Genomic DNA, 20,738 nt, shown 5'->3' on the forward strand with positions numbered 1-20,738 from the left:
GCGATGTTGATCCCTTTGTATGGGATTCTTTATTTTAACTACTCAGCTAGTTATACCCTCCACCATAGGATGGGGGGTATATTAACTTTGTCATTCCGTTTGTAACACATCGAAATATTGCTCTAAGACCCCATAAAGTATATATATTCTGGGTCGTGGTGCAAATCTGAGTCGATCTGAGCATGTCCGTCCGTCCATCCGTCCGTCTGTTGAAATAACGCTAACTTCCGAACGAAACAAGCTATCGACTTGAAACTTGGCACAAGTAGTTATTATTGATGTAGGTCGGATGGTATTGCAAATGGGCCATATCGGTCCACTTTTACGTATAGCCCCCATATAAACGGACCCCCAAATTTGGCTTGCGAGGCCTCTAAGAGAAGCAAATTTCATCCGATCCGGCTGAAATTTGGTACATGGTGTCAGAATATGGTCTCTAACAACCATGCAAAAATTGGTCCACATCGGTCCATAATTATATATAGCTCCCATATAAACCGATCCCCCGATTTGGTTTGCAGAGCCTCTAAGAGAAACAATTTTCATCCGATTCGGCTGAAATTTGGTGCATGGTGTTAGTATATGGTCTCTAACAACCATGCAAAAATTGGTCCATATCGGTCCATAATTATATATAGCCCCCATATAAACCGATCCAACGATTTGGCTTGCGGAGCCTCTAAGAAAAGCAAATTTCATCCGATCCGGCTGAAATTTGGTACATGGTGTTAGTATATAAACCGATCACCAGATTTGACCTCCGGAACCTCTTGGAAGACCAAAATTTATCTGATTCAGTTAAATTTTGTACGTGAGGTTAATATATGGCCTCAAACACCCATGCAAAAATTGGTCGATATCGGCCCATAATTATATATAGGCCCCATATAAACCGATCCCCAGATTTGACCTCCGGAGCACCTTGGAAGAGCAAAATTCTTCCCATTCGGTTGAAATTTGGTACGTGATGTTAGTATAGGGTATCCAACAACCATGCAGGAATTGGTTCCTATCAGTCCATAATAATCTATAGCTCCCATATAAACCGATCGCCAGATTTGACCTCCGGTGCCGTTTGGAGAAGCAAAATTCATCCGATCTGGTTGAAATTTGGTACGTTGTGGTAGTATATGATATTTAACAATCATGTGAGTTGAAATTTGTGGACGACAGTCTTTCGTAGAAGTTTCTACGCAATCCATGGTGGAGGGTACATAAGATTCGGCCTGGCCGAACTTACGGCCGTATATACTTGTTTTTAGTTAAATTTTGTATAAATCGCCTTTTTCATATTTTAAAGGGTAAATTTAACTTTTTTGGTTCAAATAGGTTAAAGACAAAGTAAAAATTAATAAAATTGCAAAAGTTATTTAAATTTTGTCGAAAAAATGCAAAATCCATTCTAGAAAAATTGGGAATTGTTGAAAATATTTGTGGTCAAACGTTTCAGATATAAAATTATAAAAATATTTTGTAAAATATCAAATAGTGAATTCGGAGCACTCCATACGAGGGCGGTTCGGAAACTTCTTAGCCTATCAATGAAAGAGAATAGTTAGTTTTCCAAAAATATTTTTATTTTTCAATATAATCTCCTGAATCTTCAATACACAACGCTTTTCTAGATCCTCAAGGTCTTCAAAATAGTGGTTCATTTGAGGTAAAACGCTGGCAAGCAAGGAATTTTTTTTTAGATTTGGGAACAAGTAAAAGTCACTGGGAGCTAAATCAGGAGAATAAGGTGGGTGGTCAAGCAACACGTACTTTAATTCGTTGATTTTAGCTATTATTAAAACACTCTTGTGCGCTGGTGCGTTGTCTTGATGAAAAATTATTTTTTTGTGTTGTAAGCCAGGACGTTTTTCTCGAATTTGTACATTTAATTGATCCAAAAGGTTGCAATAGTACTCAGAATTTATTGTTTTACCCTTTTGCAGATAGTCAATCAATAAAATACCTTTGAAGTCCCAAAAACCCGTTGCCATAACCTTACCAGCCGATTGAATTGTTTTTGCCTTCTTTGGGGCACTTCCTCCAGCTTCAGTTTGGATTGTCCTTTTGTCTCTGAAGTATAGTGGTGGATCCATGTCTCATCAACAGTTATGAAACGACGCTTAAAATCCATTTTATTTCGCTTAAAACGATCGAAACAAGCTTGAGAAATGTTCATTCTTATGCGTTTTTGATGGACTGTTAACAAATGCGGCACCCATCTTGCAGAAAGCTTTTTCATCTGTAGTTCTTCATGCAAAATTAAATGGACTCGATCATTTGAGATGTCCATGATATTAGCAATTTCACGCACTTTTATTCGTCGATCATTTAATACCATATCATGCACTTTGGCTACAATTTCTGTAGTTGTTGCTGTTTTTGGAAGTCCACTACGTGGTTCATCTTCAATGCTTGTACGACCACGTTTAAATTCAGCAACCCAATTTTTTACTGTTGCATATGAAGGAGCACTTTCACCTAACCATTCACCATATCATGAATTTCTTGTACCGATGAACTTTTTATGTACACCCTCAAAAAAATCGCTTCTTTAACATATGTTCCAAACATATTTTGCAGGAAGCACATATATTATTGGATACTGCCGAAACATTATTATGTTTGTTTTATGTGAGCCCAAAAATATTATATGCTTGGAAGAATTTTTCCCAAAGACGATTGTGCTCATTGCCTAACATACTCGTAATTTTCACTTCCACGAAATATTTTAGTTCTTGGCACCTTTTTCTGTAATACAAATAATGTTGAAGAAATTATTCACTTTTATAAATTTTTTAAATTTTACCTGCACGGAGAATCGAACCGAGGACCATACAGTTTGTAAGCCAACACACTATCCGCTGGACTACGTAGCTGTTATATTCACCAGTAGATAATTATCGTTATAAGTTACATTTATATAGCATAGTTTGCAGCGCCCACGAGCCATGGAAACATAACATTATTTAACAGAAACATACATTTGTTTGCCACGTGGAGCAGTGGTTAGCATGTCTGCCTTGCATGCAAAGGCAGACACTTTTGTTTTTACACATTTATATTTATACTATATTACATTTTTATAATGAAACTTCGAAATGTGGGTTATTAAAGATTTATAGTCAGTAACAGTGCTTGATATAAACGAAATTGACTGATTTTTGGATAAAATATAATTTTAATGCAAAAATAACAATTTTGTAACAAAAACTGTTTCTGGTACAAAACTTTAAAATTTGGAAGGAATTCAAAAACTTTAACAAAAGAACGCCTTTTATTTTTCTTTTATAATTCATTTTAAACAAAATAAACTTTTTAAATATTTTTAGCTGCAACACTCGAACTTAATGCCCGCTTTTATATGTGAAGGTGTCCGTCAACTCCTCGTGGTCTACTAATTAATAAAGAGGAACTAAACTTTGTTTTTATACATTTTACTGTGTAAATTTTCACTATTTCCTCCTTATTTCATTTTACTGTCACAACTCTAAAAAGAGTATAGTGCCCTTTCGTTATTTTTATGAAGACCCCTGATTTCTTTTAATGAACCAAGAAAAAAATTGTGCTCATAATGCCAAAATGATAAACAAAACACATGTACATATGTATGTTTAGTCGAAATTTGTAAATTTATATATGTTTGCATTCACACATATGATTTTTATGAAACATTCATGCCCCAAACATAATATATTCTAACATATTAACATAGATGTCCCAAACATTTAGTGTTAGTTTAGTTTTGCACTTAAATATATTGTGTGTTAAAATTGTGCCCGAAACACATTTTGTTTATATCGGAACATATGAAAAACATATTTTTCTAACAGTGTACATATTTAATGACAGCACGCATTTCTAATTTTTTCATTGTAAAAAAATTGCTGATGCGTCTCTTTTGAACACCTGTTTCTATATGAAGTAGTTGCCAGATCGGAGGGAGTTGCCATCTCTGTTATGAAACATGTGTTCATAACAGAGATGGAAGTTTCCAAAACACTTAACTTTTTTTCTGTTTATATCGCGCTTTTTTTGCTAGGCTAAGAAGTTTCCGAACTGCCCTCGTAATGGTGGACATCCGTCCTATGACAAGCCCGTGTTAAATTCATCGCTTCTGTGCCAATTTTGCACCACATCTGGATCCAAAAACAAATTTTTCACCACTTTTTGGGCGACGCTTATTTTGCACATTTCATAAATATCAGGCTTTAAACATTCACTTATAATAAAGAAACAAACTTACAATTTAGAAGACAATATTAAGACAATCCAAGTAATTGAATTGTACATGACATTCTTTACCAGAACTTTGTGCGGTTGTAGTTACATGTTTAATTTGATATAAACAATGGAAAATCGTAAATAGGGTTTCTATGCGCCCTCCCCAGAGACCTTCCTACACCTATATTGACCAATTGTTAAATACTTCGTCACTCACCATAAACAATTTCAAAGAGCGATCTTCACCCATTCCCAAATGGCAACTATCTCATCCCTCTACGCATATAGATATTTTTGATGGAAGGTAACATACGTGCATGGAAAAACATGGTAAAGTTTCGCCTCCCTATGACAGCTGCTTTTATTTTTTCCATTCGTTGTATGGAATGGAAACAGTTTCCTGCTGTTGTCTGTCTTTCTGAACGTTTAGTAATTGATTTCACGAAATTTTTATCGGATATATAAAACATTTCATCGAAAGTAGCTTTTGGGAAAACATTGTTAAGATTGGGAAAAATCGGGCCCCTTAAAGTGGTAAATATTGCCCCAACATTTTTCATTCTTAATCCATTAATTTTTAATTTGATCTAATGTTAATGTTATAGACTCAATAATTACAAGAAAATTAATATAAATGTCCTTCGAAAGCAGTTTTTGGTGAATATTTTTTAGATCTAAGACATTTTCTTAAAACTGGCATTTATGTAGGGACTAAAAAGACTGTTTTTCATAAGTGGAGACACCGTGGTGCAATGGTTAGCATGCCCGCCTTGCATACACAAGGTCGTGGGTTCGATTCCTGCTACGACCGAACACCAAAAAGTTTTTCAGCGGTGGATTATCCCACCTCAGTAATACTGGTGACATTTCTGAGGGTTTCAAAGCTTCTCTAAGTGGTTTCACTGGAATGTGGAACGCCGTTCGGACTCGGCTATAAAAAGGAGGTCCCTTGTCATTGAGCTTAACATGGAATCGGGCAGCACTCAGTGATAAGAGAGAAGTTCACCACTGTGGTATCACAATGGACTGAATAGTCTAAGTGAGCCTGATACATCGGGCTGCCACATAACCTAACCTAACCATAAGTGTAAAAATTATATGTTTGGCACTCAAATTTTTAGCACATTATTTTTAAGTGCAACCATGAAATGTTTATTAACTATTATAATATGTTTGGGACAAATTCATTAATATGTTAGAACATAGTATGTTTGGGACATTACATTTTCTTCTTCTCTTTTCACACATATGTTTAGAAACATCAGAGAGAGAGAGAGAGAGAGCGAGAAAGAATAGTGCAAAAAGATAAAGATGGCGATGGAGATAGAGATAGATAACGAAAGACATCAACGTAACACAGTGAAAAATTTAAATGAGAATGATGCTCTGCTTGAGAGACATATATAAACATAAAGATAAATCAGCTAGCATTCATCAACATAAAACATTTTATGTGCTTAAATCTAAACATTATTCAATTTACACATTAACGGTCATTTTCATGTAGCTCCGTTAGGCTTTAACTGCTAGTTAACAGAGAGTAAATTGCAAATATCTTCTCTCCAGTTAACTTTAACTGAAAAATTTTCGTCAGTTAAGTTCCTAACTAGTATATGGAATATATAGCAAGATGACAGCTTCGTTCATAATACGGTTTAAAAGTTGGTTAGTTAACGGAACACTAATGGAGCTTTATGAAACTTAAAATGTATTTCAACAGTACAAACAATATTTTGTTTACACAAATTCTGAAAATATATATACTTTAAGCAGAATATGTTTGGGAGTATATGTAACAGAGGCATTGTTTTGTTTTGAGGGTGTATATGTTCGCCGCTTAGATTCAATTTATCTTATTATTATGTTATTTAATGTTTTCTTTCCGTTTTTTGTTTCTTTCAGTTCTTCCAGAACAACCCATTATCTTGGATCGATGGGGTCGACAATTGAATGGCACCAAATTGGGACCAAAACAGGAAGGTGACGATATTGTGATAACTTGCCGTGTTGTGGGAGGTAAGTAAATGGTTTCGACAACAAAAACAAATCCAATTTTTTCTTGTAGTACAAAAATTGCCCACTTGGTTTTTTAGAACATCGGTAAACACAATTGTTTGTTTGTTGTTTTTTTTTTTGGTTGTTGTAGTTATTGTTGTTAATGGATTAAAAAACTATCCCCACGAAAAACTTGAAATGACAACTCAATGGAACTCAAGCAAAAAAACACTATTGAGGCCACATATGTACGACAGAATTGAGGTCTAACAACATCTCGGTCTATGAATTGCACAGAGAGGATTTTCAATGGTTTTATTTGGTATTTCGAATTTGATTGTAGGGTTATGTGTGTATTTATGTGTATGCGTAATTTAAGAATTCAATTTCCCTTTTAATTTCCCAAAAGCATTAATACAATCGAAAAGCTCGTCTAATACTAGTGTCCTTTTATATGGGACATTTCGTACAACGAAAAAACTGGATAAGGCTATAGGTGTTATTGCATTCATAAAGCATTGTATATTCAATGTATTCTCAAGAACATAACCCAAAAATTTCTAATTTTTCCATGAGATACATATTTTCACTCAACTTCCTAGAAATTTAAGTAAACCCTTAAACATATCGGCCAATAATAATCCATGGAAATTCATCAATTTACATTGATGACTGAATGAGATCTTAAGAGAATACACTGGTAGAAAAAATTTTGTTATATTAACGAAATGCGTCATTAAAATTGAGCCAATGAAACAAATACGTCAATAAGAGGTATGCGCGTGATTGAAATTTCACTCAAACTCATTGAGTGAACTCCAGACGGAAATCAGCAAATGTAACAAAATTCAAAAATATAATTTAGTTCGAGACCTAAATTAATTTAAGTTAACATAAGAGTGTGAATTAAATCTTGATAAGTTTCGTGAGCGTGATTTTGCAGAAATTTTATTCACGCACATTCACGAATCGATTTTATTTCTCACGCACGACATATTGATTTCAGTCCCATTCACGCACATTCACGAGAGTTGATTTGGATTTTGTTCACGACTCACGTGATTCACGCATGAGTCATGCGTGTCACGAGAATTTCGTATCACGCGCACACCTCTAACATCAATATAACGAAATTTTTCGTTATTGTAATGGAACTTCTCTTCACTAACGAAATGTTTCGACAATTGCGCATCTTTCTTCTTCCTTGCGCATCTTTCTTCTGTATTTCAGTGACAAAAATTTGGGAATATCCACCTAATACACAGCCATACTTCGCATACAACACACACAAAGAAAATTTCATTAAATGTCAGCCAACGAAAAATTTTCGTTGATATAACGAAACATTTTCATTAATACAAAGAAAATATTCGTTTATAATACGAAACGCTACGTTGATTAACAGAAAATTTGTTTTAATAACGAAAAATTTCGTTGTATTAACTAATTTGTTTCATTGGCTGACTTTTAACAACACATTTCGTTAATATAACGAAACATTTTCTATTAGTGCAGAAGTAAGCAAGCCGTTGAGAATCTGAATCTATGGCGTCACAATTCCGACAACACCACCCAATATTTTTGGGGTCAAGTTCGACAGTCGTTTTAAGTAATTTGTTTACTGGACTATCTAGACTCCTCTTAAGTACGACAGGGTTCCCCCCACCAGTCCTCAACATCATCTTTATATGGAGGCCAATCTTCTTCTTCCCACTAGGGTTTTGTTCTCGATTTAATGAATTATCATTATTTAGATGATGAGATAAGACAAGATAAACGGGATTCGGGGGCATATTAGAAATCTCATAATGGGATTACCGTAGCTAAAACAGTAGAAACTTAAGCATATTGTCGGAGTTCGACCACGGTTGCTGCTCAAGCCAACAATAATCTACCAAAATTTGGAGAAAATTTACTAAAAAAAAATATTTTGCAAAATTTTACTTCTAAAGGAAGTTTTATCTAAATTTTGTTTCTATAGAAAATGTTGTAAAAATTTTATTTCTATAGAAAATTTTGTCAAAATTTTATTTATATAGAAAATTTTGTCAAAATTTTATTTCTTTACAAATTTTTTTCAAAATTTTATTTCTATTTCTTTAGAAAATTTCTTTAGAAAATTTTGTCAAAATTTACTGTGGCAATCGTGAGTTCGACCCACTTTTTTCTCAACTCCTGGAATTATGCTACATATAATTTAAATCTGGAATAAATCTTAAATCTTAGACCTATGGATAATGAAGGTCGAGCTTTGGTTTTCAAACCTCTATACGCAAAGACCCATACTATCTATCACTGGCACATTTGCAAACACCCACCCACGAACATGTGTAAATAAGCAAGTTATACGAATGGACTCTAAAAAATTGGTTATTTTTATACCCTCCACCATAGGATGGGGGTATATTAACTTTGTCATTCCGTTTGTAACACATCGAAATATTGCTCTAAGACCCCATAAAGTATATATATTCTGGGTCGTGGTGAAATTCTGAGTCGATCTAAGCATGTCCGTCCGTCCGTCCGTCCGTCCGTCTGTCCGTCTGTCCGGCTGTCCGTCCGTCTGTGGAAATCACGCTAACTTCCGAACGAAACTAGCTATCGACTTGAAACTTGGCACAAGTAGTTGTTATTGATGTAGGTCGGATGGTATTGAAAATGGGCCATATCGGCCCACGTTTACGTATAGCCCCCATATAAACCGATCCCCAAATTTGGATTGCGGAGCCTTCCGGAGCAGCAAAATTCATCCGATCCGGTTGAAATTTGGTACGTAGTCTAAGTATACGGTCTCTAACAACCATGCAAAAATTGGTCCATATCGGTCCATAATTATATATAGCCCCCATATAAACCGATCCCCAGATTTGACCTCCGGAGCCTCTTGGAGGGGCAAAATTCATCCGATCCGGTTGAAATTTGGTACGTGGTGTTAGTATATGGTCTCTAACAACCATGCAAAAACTGGTCCATATCGGTCCATAATTATATATAGCTCCCATATAAACCGATCCCCAGATTTGACCTCCGGAGCCTCTTGGAGGGGCAAAATTCATCCGATCCATTTGAAATTGGGTACCTGATGTTAGTATACGGTCTCTAACAAGCATGCAAAAATTGGTCCATATCGGTCCATAATTATATATAGCTCCCATATAAACCGATCCCCAGATTTGAACTCTGGAGCCTCTTGGATGAGCAAAATTCATCCGATCCAATTGAAATTTAGTACGTGGTGTTAGTATATTGTCTCTAACAACCGTGCAAAAATTGGTCCATATCGGTCCATAATTATATATAGCTCCCATATAAACCGATCCCCAGATTTGACTCCGGAGCCTCTTGGAGGGGCAAAATTCATCCGATCCGTTTGAAATTGGGTACCTGATGTTAGTATACGGTCTCTAACCAGCATGCAAAAATTGGTCCATATCGGTCCATAATTATATATAGCTCCCATATAAACCGATCCCCAGATTTGACCTCCGGAGCCTCTTGGAGGAGCAAAAGTCATCCGATGCGGTTGAAATTTGGTACATTTCGTTAGTATATGGCCTCTAACAGCCATGTAAAAATTGTCAAATTTTATTACTATAGAAAGTTTTGTCAAAATTTCATTTCTATAGAAAGTTTTGTAAAAAGTTTATTTCTATAACAATGTTTGCCAACATTTTATTTCCATAGAAAATTTTGTCAAAATTTTATTTCTATAGAAAATTTTGTAAAAAATTTATTTCTGTAGAAAATTTTGTCAACATTTTATTTCTATAGAACATTTTGTCAACATTTTATTTCTATAGAAAATTTTGTCAACATTTTATTTCTATAGAAAATTTTGTCAAAATTTTATTGCTATAGAAAATTTTGTCAACATTTTACTTCCTTAGAAAATTTTGTCAACATTTTATTTCTATAGAAAATTTTGTCAAGTTTTTATTTCTATAGAAAATTTTGTCAAAATTTTATTTCTATAGAAAATTTTGTCAAACTGAATTATATACGTATTTAATCGGCCTTTTTTTGTTTAATATATACCCCTTATGGACTAACTTACAATTTAGAAGACAGTGTTAAAAAGTTTTACGATACCTTGCCATCGGCAAGTGTTATCGCAACCCAAGTAATTCGATTGTGGATGACAGCCTTTAGTAGAAGTTCCTACGCAATCCATGGTGGAGGGTACATAAGATTCGGCCTGGCCGAACTTACGGCCGTATATACTTGTTTGTTTTTTTTTTTTATACCCACCACCATAGGATGGGGGGTATATTAACTTTGTCATTCCGTTTGTAACACATCGAAATATTGCTCTAAGACCCCATAAAGTATATATATTCTGGGTCGTGGTGAAATTCTGAGTCGATCTGAGCATGTCCGTCCGTCCGTCCGTCTGTTGAAATCACGCTAACTTCCGAACGAAACAAGCTATCGACTTGAAACTTGGCACAAGTAGTTGTTATTGATGTAGGTCGGATGGTATTGCAAATGGGCCATATCGGTCCACTTTTACGTATAGCCCCCATATAAACGGACCCCAAAATTTGGCTTGCGAGGCCTCTAAGAGAAGCAAATTTCATCCGATCCGGCTGAAATTCGGTACATGGTGTTAGTATATAGTCCCTAACAATCGTGCAAAAATTGGTCCACATCGGTCCATAATTATATATAGCCCCCATATAAACCGATCCCCCGATTTGGCTTGCGAGGCCCCTAAGGGAAGCAAATTTCATCCGATCCGGCTAAAATTTGGTACATGGTGTTGGTATATGGTCTCTAACAACCATGCAAAAATTGGTCCACATCGGTCCATAATTATATATAGTCCCCATATAAACCGATCCCCCGATTAGGCTTGCGAGGCCTCTAAGAGAAGCAAATTTCATCCGATCCGGCTGAAATTTGGTACATGGTGTAAGTATATGGTATCTAACAACCATGCAAAAATTGGTCCACATGGGTCCATAATTATATATAGCCCCCATATAAACCGATCCCCCGATTTGGCTTGCGAGGCCTCTAAGAGAAGCAAATTTCATCCGATCCGGCTGAAATTTGGTACGTGATGTTAGTATATGGTCTCTAACAACCATGCAAAAATTGGTCCACATCGGTTCATAATTATATAGCACCCATATAAACCGATCACAAGATTTGACCTCCGGAACCTCTTGGAAGACCAAAATTCATCTGATTCAGTTGAAATTTGGTACGTGGTGTTAATATATAGCCTCAAACTCCCATGAAAAAATTGGTCGATATCGGTCCATAATTATATATAGGCCCCATATAAACCGATCCCCAGATTTGACCTCCAGAGCCCCTAGGAAGAGCAAAATTCTTCCCATTCGGTTGGAATTTGGTACGTGATGTTAGTATGTGGTATCCAACAACCATGCAGGAATTGGTTCCTATCAGTCTATAATTATATATAGCTCCCATATAAACCGATCCCCAGATTTGACCTCCGGTGCCTTTTGGAGAAGCAAAATTCATCCGATCTGCTTGAAATTTGGTACGTGGTGGTAGTATATGATATTTAACAACCATGCCAAAAGTGGTCCATATTAGTCCATAATCGTACATAGCCCCATATAAACCGGTCCCGAGATTTGGTTTTGGAACCTCTTGGAGGAGCAAATTTCATCCGAGTGAGTTGAAATTTGGTACATTGTGCTAGTATATGGTCGTTAACAACCATGCTTAACTAGGTCCATATCGGTCTATAGTTATATATGGCCCTCAGATAAATCGATCCCCAATCACACAAAAATTGGTCCATATCAAGTTCATAATTGTATATAGCCCCCATATAAGCGACCCCCATATTTCAATTCTGGCTCTCTACGTACAAAAAGTCCATATCGATTCGTAATTATTTGTAGACTTAACTATACATAACTTTTTTGTCTAATATATACCATGAATGGACTAAATCACAATTTAGAAAACGATGTTAAGAAGTTTTAAGATACCACAACCCAAGTAATTCGATTGTGGATGATAGTCTTTCGTAGAAGTTTCTACGCAATCCATGGTGGTGGGTACATAAGATTCGGCCTGGCCGAACTTGCATCCGTATATACTTGTTTTCTTTGGTGCTTAAGGGAGAAGCATAAATACTTTTGGTCATTTCTCAGTATTGAAGTTTGTTTAGTTTTTTTTGCATTACAGATTGTTAACGAATAAAAGTGATTTCGTGTGTCCTCTTATTTTTCAATTTCTCTTCTTGTTTTTTTTTTCGTTTCTTTCTATGTCTATTTTCAAATGCGATAATGTCTACTGTTGGCTGGATGCTTTGGTTACTACCCCTTTATTTGGATGCTGTGGTCAACCATGAAACCCTTCTGCTTTTTTTTTTTTTGGACAACTCCATTCACCAAAATCGCATTGCAACCGGCTTAATGTGAAACGAACATCCATGAACCACAAACACATTCAACTCAACCATGTATGCGAACAAAAGGACGACCCCAACCACAAGTGAGATGGTTGGTCAATGGTCTGCTGGTGGACAACCAATATGAACATTATTCCGGGGATGTTATCGAGAATCGTTTGCTGTGGCCATCGGTTCAGAGGACGGATTTAAATTCCGTTTTCACATGCCAGGCTTTGAATACGCAATTAGACAAGCCAAAAGAAAAGAGCTTCATCTTGGATATGCATTGTAAGTATACAACACCAACAGCAACAACAAAAACTATAATACAAACTATAGTAACTTTTTGAGAAATATTGCAGGAAAATGGTAAGAAATTTCCCCAAAAGAAAAATCGAAAAAATGGATTAGAAAAGAAGCGCACTTAATCAAATGAAATGCATAATTAACTGACCTCAATGTTTGAGACAAATCGATTTCATTTCACCTCTTTCCTTTAGAATTTTATACTCCAATTCGCTATGCATTAATAGTTTTTGCATATTGCTTTTATTTTCTTTATTCTATTGCATACCGTTGGGGTGACTTTCTCCCCTGGTAACAATTCTTGATTATGAACCTTTTTAAAACCATCACCACAAAGGGAATTGGAACAGGCGAGCATTAACAAAGCAAAATTATTTTCTTGGGAATAATATTGAAGGGAAACTTTTTAACTTAAGACAAGCATCCAAAGAATCGATTCGTAATACATGGAGAGTGAATGTAGATGGCTAAGTTTTTTTCTTAAATGATTGTGTACAGGTTTTGAAATAAAAAAAATTGATCTGTACAGAGGGGAAGCAGTTTTAGGATAATCGTTTCCATAATTTTTAAAATTAGAAAAAAAATAAAATATATTAAATACCGGCTTACTGGAAATATTAGTAATATATATTCGTCATTTAGCCGTTGAGATGAAGAGATTTTTGTAATTATTCGGTTTTTAATTTAATTATCGACGTAATTGACACCTATCAAGAATTTAGAGTGTGGAGGTACAAAAAGTCACCTATACCAAGAAATTCGGGAAAGAAATATGACCCACCAAATGGTATTTATTATACCCTCCACCATAGGATGGGGGTATATTAACTTTGTCATTCCGTTTGTAACACATCGAAATATTGCTCTAAGACCCCATAAAGTATATATATTCTGGGTCGTGGTGAAATTCTGAGTCGATCTGAGCATGTCCGTCCGTCCGTCCGTCCGTCCGTCTGTTGAAATCACGCTAACTCCGAACGAAACAAGCTATCGACTTGAAACTTGGCACAAGTAGTTGTTATTGAAGTAGGTCGGATGGTATTGCAAATGGGCCATATCGGTCCACATTTACGTATAGCCCCCATATAAACGGACCCCCAAATTTGGCTTGCGAGTGCTCTAAGAGAAGCAAATTTCATCCGATTCGGCTGAAATTTGGTACATGGTGTTAGTATATAGTCTCTAACAACCATGCAAAAATTGGTCCATATCGGCCCCCATATAAAAGGACCCCCAAATTTGGCTTGCGATTGCTCTAAGAGAAGCAAATTTCATCCGATCCGGCTGAAATTTGGTACATAGTGTTAGTATATGGTATCTAACAACCATACAAAAATTGGTCCATATCGGTCCATAATTATATATAGCCCCCATATAAACCGATCACCCGATTTGGCTTGCGGAGCCTCTAAGAGAAGCAAATTTCATCCGATCCGGCTGAAATTTGGTACATGGTGTTGGTATATGGTCTCTAACAACCATGCAAGAATTGGTCCATATCGGTCCATAATTATATATAGCCCCCATATAAATCGATCCCCAGATTTGTCTTCCGGAGCCTCTTGGAGGAGCAAAATTCATCCGATACGGTTGAAATTTGGAACATGGTGTTAGTATGTGGTCTCTAACAAACACGCAAGAATTAGTCCATATCGGTCCATAATTATATATAGCTCCCATATAAACCGTTCCCCAGATTTGATCTCCGGAGCCTCTTGTAGGAGCAAAATTCATCCGATCCGGTTGAAATTTGCAACGTGGTGTTAGTATAAGGCCGCTAATAACCATGCCAAAATTTGTCCATATCGGTCTATAGTTATCTATAGCCGATCCCCAATCACACAAAAATTGGTCCATATCGGTTCATAATCATTGTTGCCACTCGAGCCAAAAATAATCTACCAAAATTTAATTTTTATAGAAAACATTGTCAAAATGTTATTTCTATTGAAAATTTTGTCAAAATTTTATTTCTATAGAAAATTTTGTCAAAATTTTATTTCTATAGAAAATTTTTCCAAATGTTATTTCTATAAAAAAATTTTGTCAAAATTTTACTTTGTCAAAATTTTATTTCTATATAGAAACTTTAAACTTAATTATATACGAATTAGTCGGCCTTTTTTAGTTTAATATATACCACGTATGGACTATGTGGTATATATTACGGTGTTAGGAAGTTTTAAGATACCTTGCCATCGGCTTCAGTAAAAGTTGCTACGCAATCCATGGTGGAGGGTACATAAGCTTCGGCCTGGCCGAACTTACTGCCGTATATACTTGTTTATTTATTTACATTTATAACTTTTTGATCGGTTTATACATAGATTACTGTATATATACAAATCAATTTTCGAATGATAGTTAGAGGACCAAATTTCAATCAGATCAGCTGAAATTTGTTCCTTCATGTTAGAGGACATATACTTACATAACATACCAAATTTCAACCGGATCGTATAAAATCTGCTCTTCCAAGAGGGTCCGTACGACAAATCTGGGGGTCACTTTATATGTGATTTAAAAGTGATGCGATATGGCTTGTTTTGGAAGTTAGTGTGATTTCCACAGGCGGACGGACAGCCGGAAACATGGACGGACATTGTAATCTCGACTCAGAAATTCACAACGACCGAAAATATACAGTGCTGTTCAAAACATTTGCAACCACATTCACTGTTAAAAATAAACCGTAATTATAATGAAAATAAAAATATTAAAACCAACATTTTAATGCAATGTTGTTGCTTACTATATCAATTTTAAAGATTCAGGGAAATAACGGAACTAACGATGAAGATTTATTGATTATTTATTTTTTTTTTTTAAATTAGAGTTTTCGCCTGTTCAAAACATGTGCAACTAATATTAAGTGTCACATATTTTTAAAAAATAATTAATGTTTTTGTAACTTTTAACGATAAATGTTAATAGTTGATACTAATGCCATGCCATTTGATTACTTCTGCTCAACTTTTTGCCATTGGTTAGGATTAAATGGTCAATGATAACCTATGGTTCAGGTTCAAATAGATTTCGTAAGCCTTTTGCAAAAATTTCGTACCAATTTTTCGGTTTACATCTTTTCAAAGGTTGTTTTATGACTTTTACTTCAGGCGACTGAACAAGCTAGTCAAGCACCCATAATTTTTCATCGGAAATCCATTGTTTTACCACGTTACACGTGTACTAGAAGTCATGATCGCGCTGAATAATCCATGCGGACGGCATTTCCCGGAATGCTTATGGCAATATCACATGGGACAAATGTTTTTGTAGACTTCCGAGAGCACAATACCCTCGACTCTATAAATCGGGCCAATAACTTGTCCAGAAAAATACCCCCAGACCATAATATTGGCCTCACCATGATTGACGTAACTTTTTGCATTTCTTGGATTAAGGCTTTCCTGCCAGCCTTCGTACTAAATTTCTACCATTCGATCCATGCAAGTTAAATTTTGAGTCGTAGGAAAATAGCACATATCCACTGTTCCTGAGGCCATTTAAGGTATTTTGGTGAAAATTGAAGGACATTCTTGTATAATGGCACTCCGACTTCTAATGCTCTACCTCGTTACCGTTATGGAAGATATACCCACTTGAATTTTATTTTGACTTCTTTAGATGATATTTGATTGAATTGTTGCATAGTTCGTTTGATTATATGATCTTCTATTGGCGTAATCTTAGGTTTTCTTCTACACCAGTGTACAGTTTTGGTGCATCCACTGTTTATAACTCGAGACGCAGTTGGTTTTTGCATATTGTACTCTTCCGAAATTAATTTTTGTGATACCTCAACTTTACACGCAGATAAGGAATATGATCACCTCAAACATGTTTCAAAAGCAAAATGTTATTTTTGTATGGTGACCAGAAAAGAAAAGTATATACTTTTTGTGATAAACGTTTATTCTTTTCCAGGATGTAAAAACAATTTCATAAAGACTATCTCACATCTTTCTCACTTCCACGAAGTTTTTTAGTTATTAGCACCTATAGTCAGACCTATAGTCAGAAAAGAACAATGTTTGACAGTTAAAAATTTAATATACTACAATGTAATGTTGAACATTTGTTCGGAATCTTCCGAACATATCTGGAATATATGTCAAAAAAAAACTTTAGTCGAAGCAGGGATCGAACCCACGACCCTTGGCATGCAAGTCGGACGTAGCAACCACTGCTCCACGGTGCCAAACTAAATGTTTGTTTCTGTTAAATAAACTTTGTTTATTCGGTTCGTGGGCGCCGCGAGCTATGCCATATAAATATAAAATACTTATATGAATATTTATCTATTGATGACCATAACAGGTACGTAGCTCAGTGGTTAGTGTATTGGCTTACAAAGTGCATGGTCTGCGGTTCGATTCTCCGTCCAGGCGAAAGGTAAAAAAAATTTTAAAAATTTACAAAATCGTATAATTTCTTCTACATTGTTGGTATTACAGGAAAAGGTGTTAAGAACTAAAAAACCTCGTCGATGTGAGAAAGATGTGAGGGAAAATGCAATTAGCAAGACAACAATTTTTTTTTTTTTTTTTTTTTTTTGTGAGTTTGGCTTTATGAAATTGTTTTTACATCCTGGAGAAGAATAAACGTTTATCACAAAAAGTATATACTTTTCTTCCAAATACACTTCCTTACGGCGAAAAGCAAATGAGAAACGAACTTTGTTTGTCTAAATTTCGTTTGGGAGGAAAGAATTATTTTTTTGCGTGTAGATTACGTTCATGGTAGGCCTATTTGCAAATGTTTTGAACACCACTGTAATACTTTATGGATTCGAAGACCTCTATTTCGATGACTCCAATGGTGGAGGGTATACAAATATGTTATAACCATTTAAAAATCTTCTGTTTTCAAAGCTTTATTTTTAAGACTCTAAAATGTGAAATTTTTCATTTGTATGAATAACTTCTCAACTAACACCGTAAAAAATGCTCCATTACTTCAGATGTACAAATCTTGTTTGAAACCAGCACGCATTTTATAGACAAATGTTTTTAATGGCCCGTTATTTCAGGCTCACTTAGACCATTCGGTCCATTCTGATGCCGTATTTGGTGAATTTATCTCTTTTTTGATTGGATGCTTCTCGGTCCTACACGCAAAAAAATAATTCTTTCCTCCCAAACGAAATTTTAGACAAACAAAGTTCGTTTCTCATTTGCTTTTCGCTGTAAGGAAGTGTCTTTGGAAGAAAAGTATATACTTTTTGTGATAAACGTTTATTCTTTTCCAGGATGTAAAAACAATTTCATAAAGACTAGCTCAAAAAAAAAAAAACATTATTTTCTTGCTAATTGCATTGTCCCTCACATCTTTCTCACATCCACGAGGATTTTTAGTTCTTAACACCTTTTCCTGTAATACCAACAATGTAGAAGAAATTATACGATTTTATAAATTTAAAATTTTTTTTTTACCTTTCGCCTGGACGGAGAATCGAACCGCGGACCATGCACATTGTAAGCCAACACACTAACCACTGAGCTATGTACCTGTTATGGTCATCAATAGATAAATATCCATATAAGTTATATTTATATAGCATAGCTTGCGGCGCCCACGAACCGAATAAACAAAGTTTATTTAACAGAAACAAACATTTAGTTTGGCACCGTGGAGCAGTGGTAGCTACGTCCGACTCTCATGCCAAGGGTCATGGGTTCGATCCCTGCTTCGGCCAAATTTTTTTTTTTGCTTTTGTTTTTTTTTACATATATTCCAGATATATTCGGAAGATTCCGAAAAAATGTTCAACATTACATTGTACTATATTAAATTTTGAACTGTAAAATGTGTCTTATTAAAGACCTAAAGTCAGAAAAGAACAGTGTTTGATATAAACGAAATGGACTGTGTTGTTATTTCAAAAATAACTTTTTTTTTTGAAAAAATAAAAATTTTGTAACAAACGAATTTTGTTGGTGATAAAAGTTTAAAATTTTCGAAGCAAATCAAAAAACTCTAACAAAAGAAAAACGTTTTCGGTACACGTTTTCCAAACGTTTTTTTTCTTTGCGTGTATGTGTAACTCAATGTCAATGGGTGTCCTTTGTATGGATCATGCGATCCACATGCGAAATTACGTTTAGAAGTTTCGTATTTCATACGAAATACGGACAGCATTTCTGAGAAAATAATTTTAGATTTTTTTCTAAATTGTGAAATTCGGGTTTCCACCTTTGGATGTCGAGACATTTAGATGATTTCTCGACACAAGCTTTATATCGCGTTCCCCTTTCAATTAGATTTTTTTCATTAAAAATCGATGTTGGTATCTATCGAAAAACGAGTTTTTCGTTACTTTTTTCATGTTATATATAATACATAACATTATAATATCCTCACCACAAGAAGTTTGGGGTATACACAAGATTTGAGCTCGTATCCAAACTTTAACAAAAATTGAGCGAAATTTAATGTTTTGCCTATTTAGTGTCGTTTCAAACAAAATATTTTACCCACCTAAAAACATTGTAGGTGAGGTATAATGGAAGCCCGTTATTTTAGACTCACTTAGACAATTCAGTCCATTGCGATACCACAATGGTATACATAAGCTTTGAAATGTCATCGACAAAACTGAGTGGGGATAAAACACAGCTGAAAACTTGTTGGTGTTCGGTCGAAGATAGGATTGGCGGGCATTCTAACCCATCATACACGCAAAGAAAAAAAACGTTTGGAAAACGTGTACCGAAAACGTTTTTCTTTTGTTAGAGTTTTTTGAATTGCCTCGAAAATTGTAAACTTTTATCACCAAAAAAATTCGTTTGTTACAAAATTTTTATTTTTTCAATAAAAAAAGTTATTTTCGAAACAACAACACAGTCCATTTCGTTTATATCAAACACTGTTCTTTTCTGACTTTAGGTCTTTAATAAGACACATTTTACAGTTCAAAATTTAATATACTACAATGTAATGTTGAACATTTTTTCGGAATCTTCCGAACATATGTGGAATATATGTAGAAAAAAAAACAAAAAAAACTTTGGTCGAAGCAGGGATCGAACCCACGACCCTTGGCATGCAAGTCGGACGTAGCAACCACTGCTCCACGGTGCCAAACTAAATGTTTGTTTCTCTTAAATAAACTTTCTTTATTCGGTTCGTGGGCGCCGCAAGCTATGCTATATAAATATAACTTATATGGATATTTATCTATTGATGACCATAACAGGTACATAGCTCAGTGGTTAGTGTGTTGGCTTACAAAGTGCATGGTCCGCGGTTCGATTCTCCGTCCAGGCGAAAGGTAAAAAAAAATTTTAAAAATTTATAAAATCGTATAATTTCTTCTACATTGTTGGTATTACATGAAAAGGTGTTAAGAACTAAAAATCCTCGTGGATGTGAGAAAAATGTGAGGGAAAATGTAATTAGCAAGAAAACAATGTTTTTTTTTTTTTGAGTTTGTCTTTATGAAAATGTTTTTACATCCTGGAAAAGAATAAACGTTTATCACAAAAAGTATATATTTTTCTTCCAAATACACTTCCTTACAGCGAAAAGCAAATGGGAAACGAACTTTGTTTGTCTAAAATTTCGTTTGGAAGGAAAGAATTATTTTTTTGCGTGTAAGTACTTCTGAATTAAATATTGAATGTAATCTTCCAAACAAAATCCGTGTGTTGATTATGGTGGACAGCAGTGGTTGGATGAACACCCCGAGTAAAAATTGAGAGATCTAATTTGATACGATTAGATCCGAAAAATAGTAAGATCTAATCATATCTAATTACTATGGAAATTGATCTCAATACTGGCCTAGATCGAATGTCTTGGATATACTGATATCAATCCCTACATATAGATGGACCTGATG

General features: G+C 35.1%; 1 protein-coding gene across 1 annotated transcript in view; it reads left to right on the top strand.

The window, feature by feature from the left end:
• Positions 1-20,738, top strand: part of side-II (sidestep II transmembrane protein) — a 645,324-nt gene that overhangs the window by 432,292 nt on the left and 192,294 nt on the right. Inside the window, exons 6-7 of the mRNA XM_075294734.1 lie at positions 6,118-6,231; positions 12,674-12,877. Of these exons, the coding sequence (XP_075150849.1) occupies positions 6,118-6,231; positions 12,674-12,877 (318 nt within the window). The remainder of the gene's footprint in view (positions 1-6,117; positions 6,232-12,673; positions 12,878-20,738) is intronic.

The sequence above is a fragment of the Haematobia irritans genome, chromosome 2, assembly GCF_050003625.1.
Source record: "Haematobia irritans isolate KBUSLIRL chromosome 2, ASM5000362v1, whole genome shotgun sequence".
Lineage (NCBI taxonomy): Eukaryota > Metazoa > Arthropoda > Insecta > Diptera > Muscidae > Haematobia > Haematobia irritans.